The 16,210-nt window shown below is 50.0% G+C and overlaps 7 protein-coding genes across 7 annotated transcripts; 3 read left to right on the forward strand and 4 right to left on the reverse strand.

Moving 5' to 3' along the window:
* Window positions 1-904: 904 nt before the first annotated feature.
* On the forward strand, window positions 905-1,621 carry BDR25DRAFT_310564 (uncharacterized protein; the record flags this gene model as incomplete). The annotated part of the gene is made up of 1 exon (XM_033691160.1): window positions 905-1,621. The coding sequence occupies one exon, from the start codon at window positions 905-907 to the stop codon at window positions 1,619-1,621; it is 717 nt and encodes a 238-aa protein (XP_033551952.1).
* A 1,279-nt stretch (window positions 1,622-2,900) lies between these two features.
* Window positions 2,901-5,090, forward strand: BDR25DRAFT_381899 (uncharacterized protein; the record flags this gene model as incomplete). Its single annotated transcript, XM_033697737.1, has 2 exons — window positions 2,901-3,362; window positions 3,465-5,090. 2 exons carry the CDS (start codon window positions 2,901-2,903, stop codon window positions 5,088-5,090), a joined length of 2,088 nt encoding a protein of 695 aa, XP_033551953.1.
* Window positions 5,091-6,007: 917 nt separating this feature from the next.
* BDR25DRAFT_310566 (uncharacterized protein) lies at window positions 6,008-7,267 on the forward strand (the record flags this gene model as incomplete). The annotated part of the gene is made up of 1 exon (XM_033691161.1): window positions 6,008-7,267. One exon carries the CDS (start codon window positions 6,008-6,010, stop codon window positions 7,265-7,267), a length of 1,260 nt encoding a protein of 419 aa, XP_033551954.1.
* A 487-nt stretch (window positions 7,268-7,754) lies between these two features.
* On the reverse strand, window positions 7,755-8,473 carry BDR25DRAFT_100006 (uncharacterized protein). The gene is made up of 2 exons (XM_033683422.1): window positions 8,228-8,473; window positions 7,755-8,155 (listed from the first exon to the last, which is right to left on the reverse strand). The coding sequence occupies exons 1-2, from the start codon at window positions 8,356-8,358 to the stop codon at window positions 7,939-7,941; spliced, it is 348 nt and encodes a 115-aa protein (XP_033551955.1). The 5' UTR covers window positions 8,359-8,473; the 3' UTR covers window positions 7,755-7,938.
* Window positions 8,474-8,686: 213 nt separating this feature from the next.
* Window positions 8,687-9,729, reverse strand: BDR25DRAFT_381902 (uncharacterized protein; the record flags this gene model as incomplete). The annotated part of the gene is made up of 3 exons (XM_033697738.1): window positions 8,687-8,915; window positions 8,973-9,163; window positions 9,268-9,729. The coding sequence occupies 3 exons, from the start codon at window positions 9,727-9,729 to the stop codon at window positions 8,687-8,689; spliced, it is 882 nt and encodes a 293-aa protein (XP_033551956.1).
* A 725-nt stretch (window positions 9,730-10,454) lies between these two features.
* BDR25DRAFT_300963 (glycosyl hydrolase) lies at window positions 10,455-13,318 on the reverse strand. The gene is made up of 2 exons (XM_033689478.1): window positions 12,855-13,318; window positions 10,455-12,805 (listed from the first exon to the last, which is right to left on the reverse strand). Exons 1-2 carry the CDS (start codon window positions 12,988-12,990, stop codon window positions 10,551-10,553), a joined length of 2,391 nt encoding a protein of 796 aa, XP_033551957.1. The 5' UTR covers window positions 12,991-13,318; the 3' UTR covers window positions 10,455-10,550.
* Window positions 13,319-14,250: 932 nt separating this feature from the next.
* On the reverse strand, window positions 14,251-15,437 carry BDR25DRAFT_300964 (uncharacterized protein). Its single transcript, XM_033689479.1, has one exon. It carries the CDS (start codon window positions 15,418-15,420, stop codon window positions 14,335-14,337), a length of 1,086 nt encoding a protein of 361 aa, XP_033551958.1. The 5' UTR covers window positions 15,421-15,437; the 3' UTR covers window positions 14,251-14,334.
* Between the last annotated feature and the right edge of the window lie 773 nt (window positions 15,438-16,210).

A 16,210-nucleotide genomic window follows, 5' to 3' on the forward strand; every position in this document is an offset into this window, starting at 1 on the left:
GCGTAGCAGCAACTATTTGCAATGACGACTAGCGCGAACCGGCACTGCCCTCGGCGTCGGTGGCTCCTCACATCCCTTCTTCTTCCCTCTGCATTACACTCTATAAGGCCGTTTTCTCCAATCGCCTCGCCACAACTATCCTTTAGCAACCCCCTCCCGTCCCTATCGCCGCTGGACTTCCTAGCATTTCTGTTCCAGGGTGGCTTGCGGTATATACATCTGGGGGATCAATTGATGGCGTGGAAGGTGCAACGCCGGACATTTTGGCGGTGGGGGGAGGGCGTATAAGTTCGCGAGTGGGGATGCGGATCGAACGCTATTTTGACGACTGCATTTAATGGGATTTGTGTTGTTTTAGCCTGGTGGGCGCTGGATGCCGACGGAAAGTCGGCCGGAGAGGGGGCGGTGACTGTGGGGAAGGAGGGGTTAAGGGCGGAAGGGGGAGAAGAAGGTGTGAAAGGAGGTGGATGGGGAGGTTTAAGGAGGGCTTAGGAGAAGTGAGTGAGCCGGGAAAGGCAGACAGAGAAATAAGTTCTGATGAACTCAGCTTCGACTGCTGTTTGGATTTAAAAAGCTAATTTCCTCATTTAGGTAAGACATTTATAGGATTAATAGCTATTCTAAGATCCAGCGTAAAGCTAGTTAGGAAATTGAGGGATTGTTTGTCGTGCTACGTTTACGGCTCTTCGAAAGTGATTCACCGCCACAGGGTCCAGCGCCGTTGACCGGAAACAATACCAGTCACACAGGGTCCGATGACACAACAATAATAATGGCGTCACCTATTTTTGTTGAAAAATTAATGGCAATAGAAACCTGACAGCCACGTAGGTCTGGTACTTTTCCTTCTTATTAACCCCAAGTCCCTAAACCTGTCGTTATTCTCAACTCCAAACTCTTCAAGATGGACCCCGCGACCTTCATTGTCGGTCCATACAACTCCACTGCCCCAATCCCTGTAGGCATAACAAGACTACGTTTCTTTAACCTCGTTATCTTCGCACAATGGATGCTCCAGCTTCTCTCCAAGCCCGAGGCGCAATACCAGGCTATATTAGGTCCTATCAGGCACGCGCTTTTACAGAACTGGCTTGAACCTAGTACCTCACTCCAGCAGCTTCGAGCCGCCATCGGTTTCATCCGTTATATGCCGAACCTTCAAGATTTCGCTTTTGCAAACCTCCATCCGGACCCACGGCTGGTAGTCTATCACCGCGTTTACAGTACATTCACGCGGAATCTTCACCACTTCGTCCTTCATGCCGCAAATGAATACCTCCTCCAATGTGTGATCGATGGCCGAGAACCGCCGTTACGGTTTAAGGCTAACTTTGGCGGCATGTATTCGCGTAATTCTGGATTTCACCCTCATTTTGCTGCTCTTTGTGCGGAGTCTCTGGACACGGCATTTGAGCGTGATCTCATTTGCGCCACTCTTCAAATATCCATTGCCTGGAGACGCCGACATGGAAACATGACTAGAACAACATTAAATGGGCGGAGAGCAGCATTGGATACGCGCTCCCAGCAAATTGAGGATCGCATCAGGGACTTCGACCCAAACAGTGAAAATCAGGAGCCAATGTCAAGCCAAAGGAATATTTTCGAGCGTGAGGGATAGGCGTATTAAATGTCTGAATCTGGTCGGTTTGGGATTGCTTGAGACGAATTTCAAACACAAAATGTGATGCAGATGTATTGACACCATCGAATACAACTAGCAAAAAAAGCTTTCAATACAAGCAGCAAAAATCCAGTTCATCATAGCACCTTGCTGCAAGAGCTCAATTGAATACTTTGGTACGTGTTTAAATTACCAAATGAAGGTTATTAGCCTGTATCACATGTTACAGACCGTGGATAGAGTAGAGGGAATCTGGCCAAATTCTTGCTGGAATTAGTCAGGTTATTGAGCGGATGCTGAATTCAATCCCAGATCCGACCCTTGAAGATGTTGTTGATGTGCTGGAAGTTGCCCAATTAGGAAGCTCGCGATTTCTTTCCCCACATGAGCGCTATCCCGACATTGTGCCGCTACGAAGGCTGTTCTCCACGTTTCCCCGCGTCGAACCTTGTCGTTTCACAATGCGCCATACTAATAACAGTTCTCCTCCACCACTCCGACGTAATTTCGCTGCAACCGAATGAGGAGACATTGACAGCCCCAGATCTAGCCCGGTACCGAAGGGCACGAGGACATAATCTTTGCCCGCAGATCGACCAACGGCCATGCCCGTCGAGGTTACTGTGGAAGTGCCGGACAAATTTCCCACAGGTACTTAGCCTAACTGATGTCTGGTTCCGTTCATTAACGCAGGCTCAGCAGCTAGAAAACCTGGTTCTTGATCCTCTCTGCCCACATGAGCCGCTGAATCTTCGGCTTCTCAGCGTAATGATGAATAGACTTTGCTAAGTGGATGGTTGGGATGTTCAAAGCGGAGCGGAGGCATCGATCCGCAATGGTACATAAGGGGAGGGATGGATTGTGTAGAGGTTTAGCGGTTGACCTTTTAGCCCTTATTTCGGGATTTCGTCGAACAGCTGTCGAGATGTGGCAATTGCTGGTTTTATTTTGGTGTGCATACGCCATATTATTTGTGGTCGGATTCGATCACGCACAATATGCATATAGTCCCCCGATGTACCCGTCCCGTAAGCCTTGGTTTCCGTTCCGTCATGTCGCTACTCTTGTGACGATCAGCTTTCTCAACTTCCAAGTTTGCTCAATCTCAACACGCTCGTCATGCTGACTGATATGAATAGCGAACTTCACAGGCGCAGGAGGATGGGAGGCTGCCCTAGAAAAGGCCCAAGCATTCGTCAGTCAGCTGACCCTCGAAGAGAAGGCGCACATGGTAACGGGTGAGCTTGGCCTCTGCTTCGGTAGCCATATCTCTACTATGCTTACTCTAACAGGCACCCCCGGTCCATGTGTAGGGAATATTGCACCAATTACACGTCTCAACTTCTCTGGATTATGCCTTCAAGATGGTCCCCTAGGTATCCGGCAAGCGATTTACGCAAGTGTGTTCCCAGCCGGCCTGTCTGCAGCTGCATCATGGGACCGTGCTCTCGTCCGACAGCGTGGCCTCTTTATAGGCGCTGAGTTCAAAGGCAAAGGAGCTCACATTGCTCTCGGGCCAGTCGTTGGACCTCTGGGGCGATCTCCTTTTGGTGGCCGCAATTGGGAGGGCTTCTCACCCGATTCCTATTTAACGGGGGTTATGGTCGAAGAAACTGTCATTGGAATGCAATCTGCTGGTGTTCAGGCTTGCACGAAGCATTACATTATGAACGAACAAGAGACCCAGAGGAACCCGTCAGCCGTGAATGGTACCACGGTCGAGGCCATTTCGTCCAATGTTGATGATCGAACCATGCACGAAGCCTACCTTTGGCCCTTTGCAAACGCTGTTCGGGCAGGCACCGCAAGTCTGATGTGCTCGTACAACCGCATCAATGAGAGCTATGGCTGCCAAAACTCGAAGACTCTCAATGGTCTCCTTAAGGACGAGCTTGGCTTTCAGGGGTATGTCATGTCTGATTGGGGGGCTACCCATTCTGGCGTCCCGGCCATTGAAGCAGGTCTCGACATGAACATGCCTGGTGGCATTGGATTCACTTCTGCTGCTCCATCATTCTTTGGCGGAAACATCACCACTGCGGCCAATAACGGCTCGCTCTCCGCCACCAGGCTCAACGACATGATCCTCCGCATCATGACCCCTTATTATCTCCTCAACCAAGATGCAGGATATCCCGGAGTGGACGCTTCTGCCGTTCCCCTGGGCTTCTTTCCCGGTGAAAACTATGTACACCAGTTCCCCCTTTCTCCGCTCGTAGATGTGCGAGGCGGCCATGCTAGCCTCATTCGTCAGCTCGGTGCTGCTGGAACGGTTCTGCTTAAAAACACGAATAGCGCACTCCCACTAAAACAGCCCAAGAACATAGCCGTCTTTGGTAACGGCGCGGCCGACGTCACAAGAGGCCAATACACACTCAAGCTAAGTTCCGATCTCGAGCCCGGCAACTATGATATCGGCACTTTGGCCGTGGGTGGCGGATCCGGAACTGGTCGCTTTACCTACGTTGTCTCGCCACTTGAAGCCATCAAAGCGCGCGGTCAATCATATGGCGCTCTAGTTCAGTACATGACAGACAACAAAGCAATTTCAAATGCGGGTGTTTCCAACATCCAGCCCTCGCCGCCAGATGTGTGCATGGTCTTCCTCAAATCTTGGGCTAGTGAAGGCGAGGATAGACCCACACTTATTGCGGAATGGAACTCTAACACAGTCATCGAAAAAGTAACCGCTATTTGTCCAAACACTATTGTCGTACTGCATGGTGCATCGCCGAATGTGCTGCCTTGGAAGGACAATGCCAACGTCACTGCTATTCTCGCCGCGCACATGCCAGGTCAAGAGACTGGAAACTCAATTGTGGATGTCTTATGGGGCGATGTGAATCCTTCTGGAAAACTCCCATATACTATTGCACTCACCGAAGTCGATTATGAGAAAAATCTCGTCAACGGCACAGAACTTCTTGAATCTACGGATCCAGATGCGTGGCAAGCAGATTTCTCTGAAGGTCAGCTTATCGACTACAAAGAGTTCGATGCGGAGAACAAAAGTGTCGCCTACGAGTTCGGGTTCGGTTTGAGCTACACCACGTTCACGCTTTCCAGTCTCGGGACCAATATTGCCGTTGCCAGTGCCTCGCGTCTACCATCACCAAGCGCGAAAATCGTCCCAGGTGGAAATGCCGAACTCTGGGAGACTTTGGTCACCGTCTCTGCGACGGTCAAAAATACTGGCAATGTTTCTGGTGCCGCAGTTCCACAGCTATATCTCTCCATTCCGGCTTCGGAAGCCGGTGGGGGAACCCCAGTTCGAGTTCTTAGAGGATTCCATAAGGTTGCTTTAGGACCTGGCGCATCGGCTACAGTGGAGTTCCCACTCATGAGGCGCGATGTCAGCTTCTGGGATGTTAGTGCGCAGAGTTGGAGACTACCGAGTAGTGCTATTGGTGTCCATGTTGGGTTTAGCTCGAGAGACTTGAATTTGAGCGCTGAAATTACTGTTTAAGTTAATTTGCGAAAATTACGGCCTTAGGGGACGTTCATACGTCTAATTAATACTGTAGATGTGCCTGTTCTTGTGGCAAATTTACGCTTGCAAGGTATCAGCTGTCGTATCAGCTAAGGGACCAAACACTGGACTCCTTCTCGCAAAATAGGGTAAGCATAATTCAGTGCTCAACTTAAAATACTATCAATATGAGCTAAAACAAGTCGATTCCTGAGCCAACGTGGTCAAGAGCATTGGTTTCTGGGAGCTGATTCAAGCAAACAGGTGATCACGACTGCGCCTGTCGTGATAATTAATACTCGATCACTGCAATGCCGTGTATCATGACAACGTGTAGACACACCGCAAAAAAGGATTTTCTCCGATCATAGGCGAGGCATTGTCAACAATAAGACTTTATTCAATCTACTAAGCACAATCAACACCAATAATAACGCTTGCTCAAAGCCTCGCACCCGACCATATCGCCGGCAGCATTTCCTCCCTCCTTGCTCCAACTCTTCGCTTTGAAACCCAGCCCTTGACTCTACCTCAAAGTTTACCTACTCAGCTTCAAAACCTTCTAATTACAGGCTCTGCTACGGCTCGGCTTTGCTCGCACCGACCCTACCACCTGCCACTTTTCTACTTCTCACTTCACAGGGCTCGAAGACTCCACAAAGTCAGCAGTCTTAGCTTCATAATATTCGTCAATCGCAACAATAGACATCTGGCGAGCCTACCCCACTTCGTCGCCCGTGGCCCTTCCACTTCCCTCTTCCAACTCGTATTTTGTCAACCTTTCTACCTGCCTTTTTCTGACTCCCGTCCCATCAACCCTTGACTTTGAAGAACTTAGTCCCTTAACTTTAGCGTACTAAGTTCCTTAGCCTCCTATATAAGAACTCAACAGTCACCCATTTTCATTCATCGCAATGCAGTCTGCAGAACGCGCCATCCTCCAATCCTTAGGTCTCGCGACTGACACTCATGTCAACACTCCCGTTGAGAAGACACCAGACGAGAAGCTCGCCGAGAAAGATGCCATCATCGAAGATCTCAAGAAGCAGATCCAAAAGCTCACTGACCGTGGTCAGAAGCGCTGGCGCGACAACCTCTTCATCAACCGTCGCGCCGAACTCGCCGAAAAGCGTCTCAGTCAGGCTTCCTTCTTTTTAAAAGACACTGAAGCGCGATGCGGTCACGCTGTCGCGCATAACAAGGCCTACGCTACTAGCCTCGAAGACAAAATTAAGCAGATGGAAGAGGACAAAAAGGTTTTAGCAGCGAAAGCGCTATCGGATCGCCAACACGACATAGCGAACATGCGGAAGCAGTTTGAGATGGAATGGAAGCGGGTTAGGATCGAAGCAAACAATGCAAAGGAAGAGGTGAGGCGATTAGCAGACGATAATGTACGACTGGAGAAGGAAAAGGGCATTTCGGAGACTGAAGCTGCATTTCTGAAGCAGAAGCTTCAAGACCAAGCTCGATCACTATCGCCACGCAAACCGATTGAATATCCCCTCAATCCCCAATACCAAGGCCCAGAGTCTAAGAAGCGTAAGGTCGAAGACATTTCCTCTCCATCTTTCGCTACTTCTCACGCGCAAACTCCATTCTTGCGACTCAATTTTGCGCCGCGAGCTCAAACCTTCACGCCTCCACAGCCCATCCCCCAGTCCCTTCCGCAACCGCCACCAATGACACCATATCAGGGTATGCTATTCCCGCACATGGAAATACTGGCGAAAAATCGGATGCCACCAGAGCACGATATGACGCCGCAATCCCCAATCTCAGGTCCCTATGCCTCTTTCCCAGGTCTAACTCCCATGCCAATTCTAGCTGCGCCGAATTACACCCCTCCACAACCGCAATCGCAACCCCAGCAGCCACCACATCCAGAGCCACAAGAGCGGCGCATCGTCGCGTGCATGAACTGCCACAAGCATTGGTGGAACGGCACGTGCGACAACGGCACTCCATGCCAGAACTGCCACCTGGAGGGCAAGACGGCATCCCAGTGCATCCGCCCCCGCTGCTCATCATTTGAGGCAGGATCTTGCTCTCGCCGCAACTGCTCTCGAGCTCATGAGGACGACCAGTTCATGGCAGTTCACGCCTATAAGAAAGACCTCAAGCGCTCAGTGACAAAGGCAAATGCACCGGATGCCCCAGTGACCAGAAATTAGGGGAGGAGGGGACGATGGATGGAGGTGTTGGGTGAGAGGGAGTGGGGATTAAGATAGACATCTTATTCTCCAGAGAGACTTAATGAAATCGATTGTTTAGATTAGCGGTGTCAACAACTACGTAATGTATTATTGCCCGATAGAGAGCGTTTAGAAAAGAGTGAATGTCTCTGCAACCTCTTGCTAAATTTCCAGCGAGAAGAAGGTGTTGCTTTCACCCCTAGTTATCCTCTCTGCATATTCTAAATTTAGCACATATAATCCAGATTATATGGTCTACAAAAGACTATTAATATAGAAGAACAGTGTGCTAATTACTACACGATGCCTTGTATCCAAACATGGTCAAAGAAAGCATAGTAAATATCTCTCCAACAGCTTGCTAGAATCAAAAAGAGAGAGAACACGGTACAGTCTTCTGCAGAGGTTCGGAACGCCAAGCCTTTCGTCCCCAACACACTCTACATTGAAAGTTATCTATATGGTAAGATAGTGTATCTCGCAAGCAAAGATAACAATGAATCCAGTAGCGATTACGGCGAAGTCTCAATAGCCTAGCAGGCTCAATCTTCCGCGGTTAGTTGTAACTGGAAATACACGTGATATTCACGTGATATACAGCGCTTTTCTCCATTAAACCCTAAACGTCCCCCTCCCATCCCGTCTTATCTTCACATCATCAACCTCTCCCAAACCACTACCACAAGCGCCAGTCCTGCATTCGCAAAATCCCAAATCGGTGCACCCCTCGCCTCATTTCCATCACTCAAAAAAAAACAGGCGGCCACGAATCTCAGCGGGGCTGATGTAAGTAGGAATTGGTGTCTTGTTCTCAGAGGTTGGAGCGCTGCCAGTGCATATGCGGTGCCGAGGGAAAGGGAAGAGAAACTAAATGGAGATTAGCTTTGGTGCGGGTAAGTGGGAGGTGGAGGATTGAGGATTGGGAGAGGGACGGTGTACCCGATAATATGCGAGACCGAAAGATGGACATCTGCGAATCCTGCTTTCGCGGGGTTATACAGGATTATTGTTCCGAAGAGCGTGATAGGGATGGCTTGGATGCCTAGGAGGATCGATGATAGGGTGGGCATGTTGTATTCGAAGGTTTGCGTGCTTCAAAAATTAAAAAGAAAGTATATGCACTTGCTTCGTTGACGTCGGGAACCTGTGCAGCATTTGAGGTCGCACAAAACATCGAACGCGCGGGGCATTTTCGAGGTTTGGAAGTTTCCAATGAGAGAAAGGCCAATGAGTGATGCGTTGTCCCTGCATGCATGCAATTAGTCCATTCATAGCTTGGCGTACATACATTTGGAAACCCTGCAGCTCTGCATTGTGTGTCCGGCATGGGTTTTACCAAGTTAAGATCGTGTTCGCATTTTCATTTATGTACAATCCACTGCCTCTTCGGTATTTTTTCTACAAGGACACGCACCCACTCGCGCTATCTTCAAGGAACAATCCCCCATAAATTTGCCCCTCATTCAACTTACTCTCCTGGTAGCCGGCATTCACAACATCTGAGGTTCCGGTAGGCTTCTTTAAAATACCCATCTGAAATTGACCTTGGCCAGAAAGATCTGCGGACGAAGGACCTGCGACGGATTTGAGTGGATTTTGGCCAACGGAGTAGTATATTTGGACTTGGCTACAATCGGAATATTAGCATACAACGCTACGTTGAGACAGACAGGGTTTGACTTGCTTCTTAGAGTAGTCAAGCTTGATGGCAAAGTTCTGCCAGGCGGTCTTTTCCATTGCGACCGAGTATAGCGATTTGCCGGCTCGGTCGAGAATCTTGAAGTTATTCTTGTCGCTGGCAGATTTTCCGATGATTTGACCCGTTTGGAACATGATTTGGTCGGCCGAGTAGTCGGCGGCTTCGTGCCAGACGTTCTGTAAACGGCTTGTTAGCTTTCAATTCACCATTCCCTATTCTCCTCACCATCCTAGAATCTCCAATTTCAGAACGGCGAGAAGGCAAGATGCGGCTTCCGTACCAAATATTCATGCGTCAAATTCAACGGCTTCGCAGTATCCTGCCTCACACTAAAATGCAACGTTTTGACCCCCGTCGTCCCTGGCCCGGTACTACTATCCTGAATGAATTGCAACCCCGCTCTCCGAAAACCCTTCTGCTGTTGGAATATACTCTTATCGCTTAATGTCACCTCCACCGCTTGATACTCCGCGCCATCAAATCGCGACGCTTCGCCAGTCGGGAATTTCAAAATGTCAGACCATTTGAGATCGTTACCTTTGACGTAGTCAGGGTTAAAGAGGCCGTTCGATGAATCGAAGAAGGTTCCGGCAGTGCCAACAGGGACACGGCCATCGAAAACGATCGGACATTTAATGCTGGCGGTAGCGGCGGGTGCGGATGATGTAGTGGAGGCTTGTGGCCTTGGTGCCGCGAAGGCGCTGCCCGCGAGTATGAAGAAGGCGGTAAGGGCTTGCTGCATAATGGGCGCGTTTGGTCGGTATGATTGAATCTGGCTGGAGAATTCGTGCTCAATGGGGGAGCATCTGGCTTTATACACATCCCCAAAATAACCTTGAAGGTTCACACGCCAAGAGCACCCACATCCCAAAAATCCAGATTGTCCTCCATTCCGGGTCATCCACTGCCAACCATGATTGCTCGAATATGAAATTCATATTCGTTGGCCAATCCCAGCCAACCGTGATCCGGGAAAGAGTGTTTAGAGTATTCCATAGTAGGGCCGTTAAGTAGGCGTTTAACTGAGATAGGTTTGGCATATGAAGATTATATAGCAGGATATGACGCGAGGGTAATATATATCGGGCTATCTGTCATGAGGCTCGGTGACTTCGCGTTCTGTGGGGTAGTTGTGCGACCGAAATGGGGTTTCGGACCGGGATGCCGTGTTTGAGATACAGTGCGGTAGCTAGGGCGGAGATACTCTTCGCTGGACGGTAAAAATTCCGCCTTACGTACACATACTGAGCGATGGTCAGACTTGAAGGATAGTTCGTGAATTTGGAGAGAAGAAGCGGGAGTTAAGGCCGTGGCACTAAAAGGGCTCAAGAAGTATCACGGAGGATTGGTCCTACGATAAGATGAACAGCGATAAACGAACATGGGCGAAATGCGTTGGTTGCGATACAATTACAATGCAATGCAAATTTATGATTCAACCATTACGATTACGACTTTTCCAATCCCATCCAATGCAAAGCAATGCAAACCGCTATTCTCATCCTTCTTCGTTTTCATCATCTCACAATCACTAATCACCCTATCCCTCCCCTCACCCCTTATCTACAAAGGCGGTGCATTAGGATCCATCATACACTGATCCACTCTCATCAACTGCTTCCCTGTCGCTTTTGCGATCTGAATGAACTGCTTAAGATAAGAAACCGTGCTCGGGTACAAGTAATGCATAACGACCAAACTTCCACCCTTATCAACATCACGCTGGAATGCTTTGAGCTGTTCCTCCGGGGTGTTTGTCTCTGCCCATAGCCAGTCCTCTACGTCAACGGACCACATTGTAATAGTAGGCTTCTCGCCTAATGCTAGGGCCAGACGCTGTCGCATACGGGCACCTTCGGTACCGAAGGGGGGTCGGAAGTATGGAGTATGGAGGCCATTGAGTTGCTTTTGCACAGCCTTGATATCCTCATTGTACTCCCAGTCAATCGAAGCGTAGTCCGGAAGTCCCTCCATCTTAGGGTGGGTGTAAGAGTGCAGAGCGATCTGGTGGCCCTGGGATTGCATCTCACGATACACGTTTGTCAGGTTCGTCGAAGAGTCCAAAAGGGGAGCGCCGACGGTGAAGAAGGTGACTTTGATATTCTCCGATTTGATAATCTGCATGACTTGTTGAGCCATGGTTGGGTCACCATCATCAATGGCAAAAGCGAATGAGTTCGGGCGCTTGCAAGCAAAAACGAGATCGCCAGATTCGAGCTTGTTCGGGATGATGAAGCCTGTTGGAACGGATGGCACGATTTCCACGAGAGAGAGAGCCACGGTGTCAGTCTTGTAGAAACCTTTGATTGCAATGCCAATCGTGCGGACCAGGTTGATGTTGAAGTGGTTCATCGGCATGTAGATGTGGCCATTCGCCGCATAGCGGGAGGCCTCAAGAGAATCCCAAGTCTCAGGGAAAGGTGAAACGTTCTCATTACAACCGCTGTTATGTTGCTGTAGTGCGACACTGAAGGCAGTGGTGCCAGAGTACGCAATGTGCAAGTAGGAGTCCTTGTATTTAGAGAAGTCGCTGCAGGATCCTGAGACCTGAGTGTAGAACGAGTAGTCGGAATCGGTTGACTTGATAGTCAATTTACTGCTACCCCAGGTCAGACCCATGCCGTCGTCACCACCGTGCCAGAATCCGAGCGCATTGGAATCCTTGCTCGCGAACTTGTCGATAACAAGAGCGGCGGCAGTGCCGGTGGGCGCTGCGACAGTGGATGAAGGGCCAGCTGGAGGAGTCGTAGTAGTAACAATATACTCAGACCCGGTAGTGCCGCAATAGAAGGCCAGTGGGCCAAATGAGACTGCTTTTGTGAACCCAGTGAAGAAAATAGTGACTATTTTGCTTGTGTCCAGATTAGTATATTTGGAGAACGGGATCGTATACACCTTCTCAGTGCCATCAAAAGTCCATCCAAGCTGTGAAGTTGTCTGGACGACTTGAACAGTTTTCCCAACCTCACAAGTTGACGAAGACTCGAGTTGGATTGAGAAGGTCGTGCCAGCGGGAGCTTTAACGCGGAGTGAGAGACCGCCGTAGATATTCTTTGCGTTCAGACATCCGGTTTGCGAGTAGAAGTACGAATCTGTACCCTTAGGGGTAAGGGTTACACGATTGGCGCTTGGTGAGCCAACAACGAGAGACGTCATAGTCCCATCATCGGAAGTTGGTTCGAGCATAGCATTGTAGAACAAGAAAGTCAAGCGCGACTGAGAAGTCCAGTCATCAACCAGAAGAGGCGTGCAGGATCCAGATGGTATGGTGGAAGTTACCAGAGTAGACGGTGGAGCAGACGTGGTGCTGGCGGGCTTACTCGTTGATTGTACTACGACGGAAGTTGGAACCGACGACGTAGAGGGCTTCACGGAAGTTGAAGAAGCCGGTATAACAGACGAAGAAGCCGGTTTGCTCGTAGAGCTCGCTCCACCGCTCGAGCCGCAGCCAAACTGGATGCTGGATAGCTGCCATGTCGCGGTTGTGCTCGAGAAACCTGACCAGACGAAAGCAGTGATTGCGTTGGCGTTGGCGCCGGAAAAGGAGCTGAGTGGGACGGTAATGGTCTGAGTAGATCCAGTCAAGCTACTAACGGTAAAGTATTTGGAAGTATAGGCTGTTGCCGAGCAAGAGGTTTTTGTCTGAATTTCCAGAGTAAGGGATCCGCCGGATGGTCCCTTGACGCTAAATTGCACAGAATTGTAGCCATTTGTGGATGCGGCCTGGCAAGCAAAGGTCTCGTAGAAGTAAGAACCGGACTTAGGCTTGAAAGAGAGCACGCCACCGGTTGCTGAAATGGTGGTCATGGAACCATCATCTAGGCAGAGTTAGACACTGAGATCGCTGAATTGGTAAGTTCCACATACCGCTCGTCCATTCACCCAGGCTGTTGGTGTTGCTCGACCATTTCGAGAAGTCGTCAATCTTGAGGGCAGCACTGCAAGCCGCAGAAACTGTACTGGCGAGTCCGGCCGCAAGGCCTATTAGAGTAAAAGTACGCATTATAAACAAATGTTGGAGCGAGTGACGCGAACAAGCGAGTGTACAGAGATCGCGAAGATCTCCAAATTAGAAGTTTTAAACACCCTAGTTCTTGACGAGAAGGGTGGTGAGGGAGAGGCGGGAACTCGTACAGTTCCGATTGCAGGTCGCCCGACAATATATCTTCGACCCGACATCGCAACGGGCTCCATGACACATGCGCAATTTGTCTGGCTTTCTCGGCGTGCATGGCAAACATTGAAGAAAGGGAGAAGAACCCGGCTGTTTCGCGTAAAAAGAGTTCTATTTCGGGGGAGGGAGTTGCTCGGCACGTCGATCTTTCGACCCGTTTTACCCTTCCCGGTTAGCCGCTCACCAGTTCGTACATTGGAGCTTCCGCTTCGGGAAAAGTGCAGCCTCTGCCCCTGAGCACCACCACCGCCTCCTTTGGGCTTGCAGCCATTGCCGTCCTGCTCACCTGACTGCGGAGTCGATAAAAACACCACCATCCCCTCGTGTCACTACTAATACGAGCATTTGGCGCCAGCGAAGCACCTTGGCCTGCGAATGTGAGCTCTTAGGCCTTGACGGACGCTGCTGAGAAGAATCGCACACTTCTGCAAGAGCAGTGTTGCTGAGGCACCGTGAAGTGCGAGTGCTTGAAAAAAAAAGTGGACTTCTAAGAGAAGTATTCTCCATGACTAAAGACTGGCGGGATGAAGTATCCAAGTGGAGAGAGATATCGCGGCACGAAGTCGTCCCGTCTAAGTTGTTTTCGTGGTGCGAGAACGTCTCTGTGTGAGTCCCAGTCGTGCCATCTCCTCCACTTGTGTGGGTTCCTGAGCCGCTAATCCCGGGAGCCCAGTCCTATCGAAGCGAACAATCCAAACCTAACCTCTCAAAACCTCACCACCCTGTCGTCCAAGATCTGCTGATCGATACTTCCAGATGTACCTCCTGAGTTCTCACTGCACCCTGCGCACACTCTGTGATATTGTTGTCACACCAGCGTTAGAATTTCCATGACATGCTAGTAGGGCTTCAATTTCCGCATTCTCGCCTGCCAGGAGCCCTACCCAAGTATGACGGCTTCTCGGCCTGCCAAGAGTGGGATACGGTCAGCTCCGCCACATGCGGATAGGATCAGGGCTCGCTAGTAGTCGCTTCCGGAAACCGCCTTGAATCGTGCTGACGAGAGCGAGGGTCTCTTTGAGGCTTATCCTGACATGGAGTTCCTGGCGAGCTTTTTTTTCCCTGGGAAATCTGCTCATGACTTCGATACTCATGTTGGCACCCAGATTACTCGTGAATCCGCAATGATGCATCTGCTACATACAGCTGCGTAGATACAGCCCGCTGCCTTGTTCAAACCTCACTCCAGCTCCATTCTGTTGGTCCGTTTGTCTTAAAAAGTACAGTCCCAGGTTCCTTACCGCTAAGCTTGCCATTCAATGTCTTCTGTTCCCTCGATAACCGACTGGCCAAGTCGTGAAACCATGCTGGGTTCGCGAGATCCCAGATAGGCGCCTCATGGTCCTTGTAGACGGCTAGAATAACCTCATCCAGCTCCCGGCTTTCAACATACTGCTGGCGAAGAATTGAATACTTTGAGCTGCAGTTGTTGCCATGACACGGTACGAAATCGAGTCGGCAGGAACGGCATAAGCCATACTTGCCCTCCGATCTCATCACTCTCAAAGTACGCAATTCGGGAAGTTCAACAGCCGTTAGTTGCGGACATAGAGTTTCCTTTATGGCGGATAGAGGAGCAGCCAAATCTTCAGCGGTCAAGCCCTTGGACGTTTGCAGGATGAGGAGGCGGAAATAACGGACTATCCCACATTTTCCTGCGGTGCGGGACTGTCCAATGATGGCTTCAAGGGAAGGTGCATAAGAGTCTGCCGTAGTACCATCAGGAGAGCTGGCGCGACTGCGTTTAGAGATGAAGACTGAGTTCGAGTGAAGTTGATCCCTGTTGTCGAGCCAAGCGTCGCGAATCTCATTCAATGTGAACGAACGATGCTGACAGATCTTTAAAGCATTCTCAGCACCTAAACACACGCGGAGCCCAGGCTGCTCGGACAGCTGATGAAGAGAGAATTGTGATTTGGGGTGCGTGAATTTGCACGCACTGCAGACGGCTTTGGGCAAGTTGACCAAGCCTTTGAAACGCTCCCATCGAGAATGCCAGGATAACAGGTCGCGACGGAGGAGGGCTCTGAAGTAATCACGTTCCAAAGGACCAAGAATCAATGGTGGCTCAAAAGTGGTGTGCAAGTCTCGGGAAACAAGACGTATGGCAAAAATACCATCGGGGGATAGATATTTGCCGATCTGGAGAAGTAGCTCTGCTGGGAGTTGATGAAGGTGACTTTTCGCAAGGTTGTGCTTGTATTCAGAACTGTCTATACACGGAAGACCATGAGAAGAGCCTAGCGGGGTATTAGCCATTATAATAAGTAATCAAAGGCTTCCGGGGATTCCGAAAGTTGTGCAGAGATTCGGGATTTGAATTCGCAGTTTTGCAAGACGTGTTTTTGACAATTCAAGACGCTAACTGTTCGCGAGAGCGACTGGAATATGGTTAAGGGAGTGCATTCCATTTTGGTGTTTGGGTACCCCATGGGCACATATGTGCACGGGATGTAATGAACATTCTCGACTTACTTCCAGCAAGTTCCTTGCACCATCGAGTCCTCTTTTTGGGTTGCGAGTTCTTACGGATCTCTACTTCCTCTGGTAATTTAAAAGCTGGGTCACCCTGCATGACCCGTAATCTGGTAACAGCGTGCGTGAATTGATAGTGGAATCCGAAGCATGATTTGGAAGTGGCCCGAGAGAAGAAGTTATTTTGCTATTAACTGGGACAAAGTGCCTGCACCCACGTCCCAACTCGGGTCGTCGATACAGCCACGTTGACTCAGCAAAGTCTTACTCGGCTCAACCTCGGCTCAATACGCTCACGTTTGTACCGCCTCAACTCACGCTCGCTCACGGTCTGCTCAAACTCAGTCATGGCCGCTCAAGCTCGAATCTTGCTGGCTCAGGCTGCTCATGCTTTCGCTCAGTCTCACGCTCGCGGTCCCGGTTCTAGGCCCCTCGCCCTCTGAGCAGCCACGCAGTACTGTGTTTTAGCGTGTAATGCACGGCCTCGCGTAATGCACGGTTCTGCGCGAAGCTGTCAAAACTTCAACCACCTCTCTCTTAACTAATATGGGCAGTATTAAGGCCGCTTTAGAGT

The sequence above is a fragment of the Lindgomyces ingoldianus genome, assembly GCF_010093535.1.
Source record: "Lindgomyces ingoldianus strain ATCC 200398 unplaced genomic scaffold BDR25scaffold_5, whole genome shotgun sequence".
In the NCBI taxonomy this organism is placed as follows: Eukaryota; Fungi; Ascomycota; class Dothideomycetes; order Pleosporales; family Lindgomycetaceae; genus Lindgomyces; species Lindgomyces ingoldianus.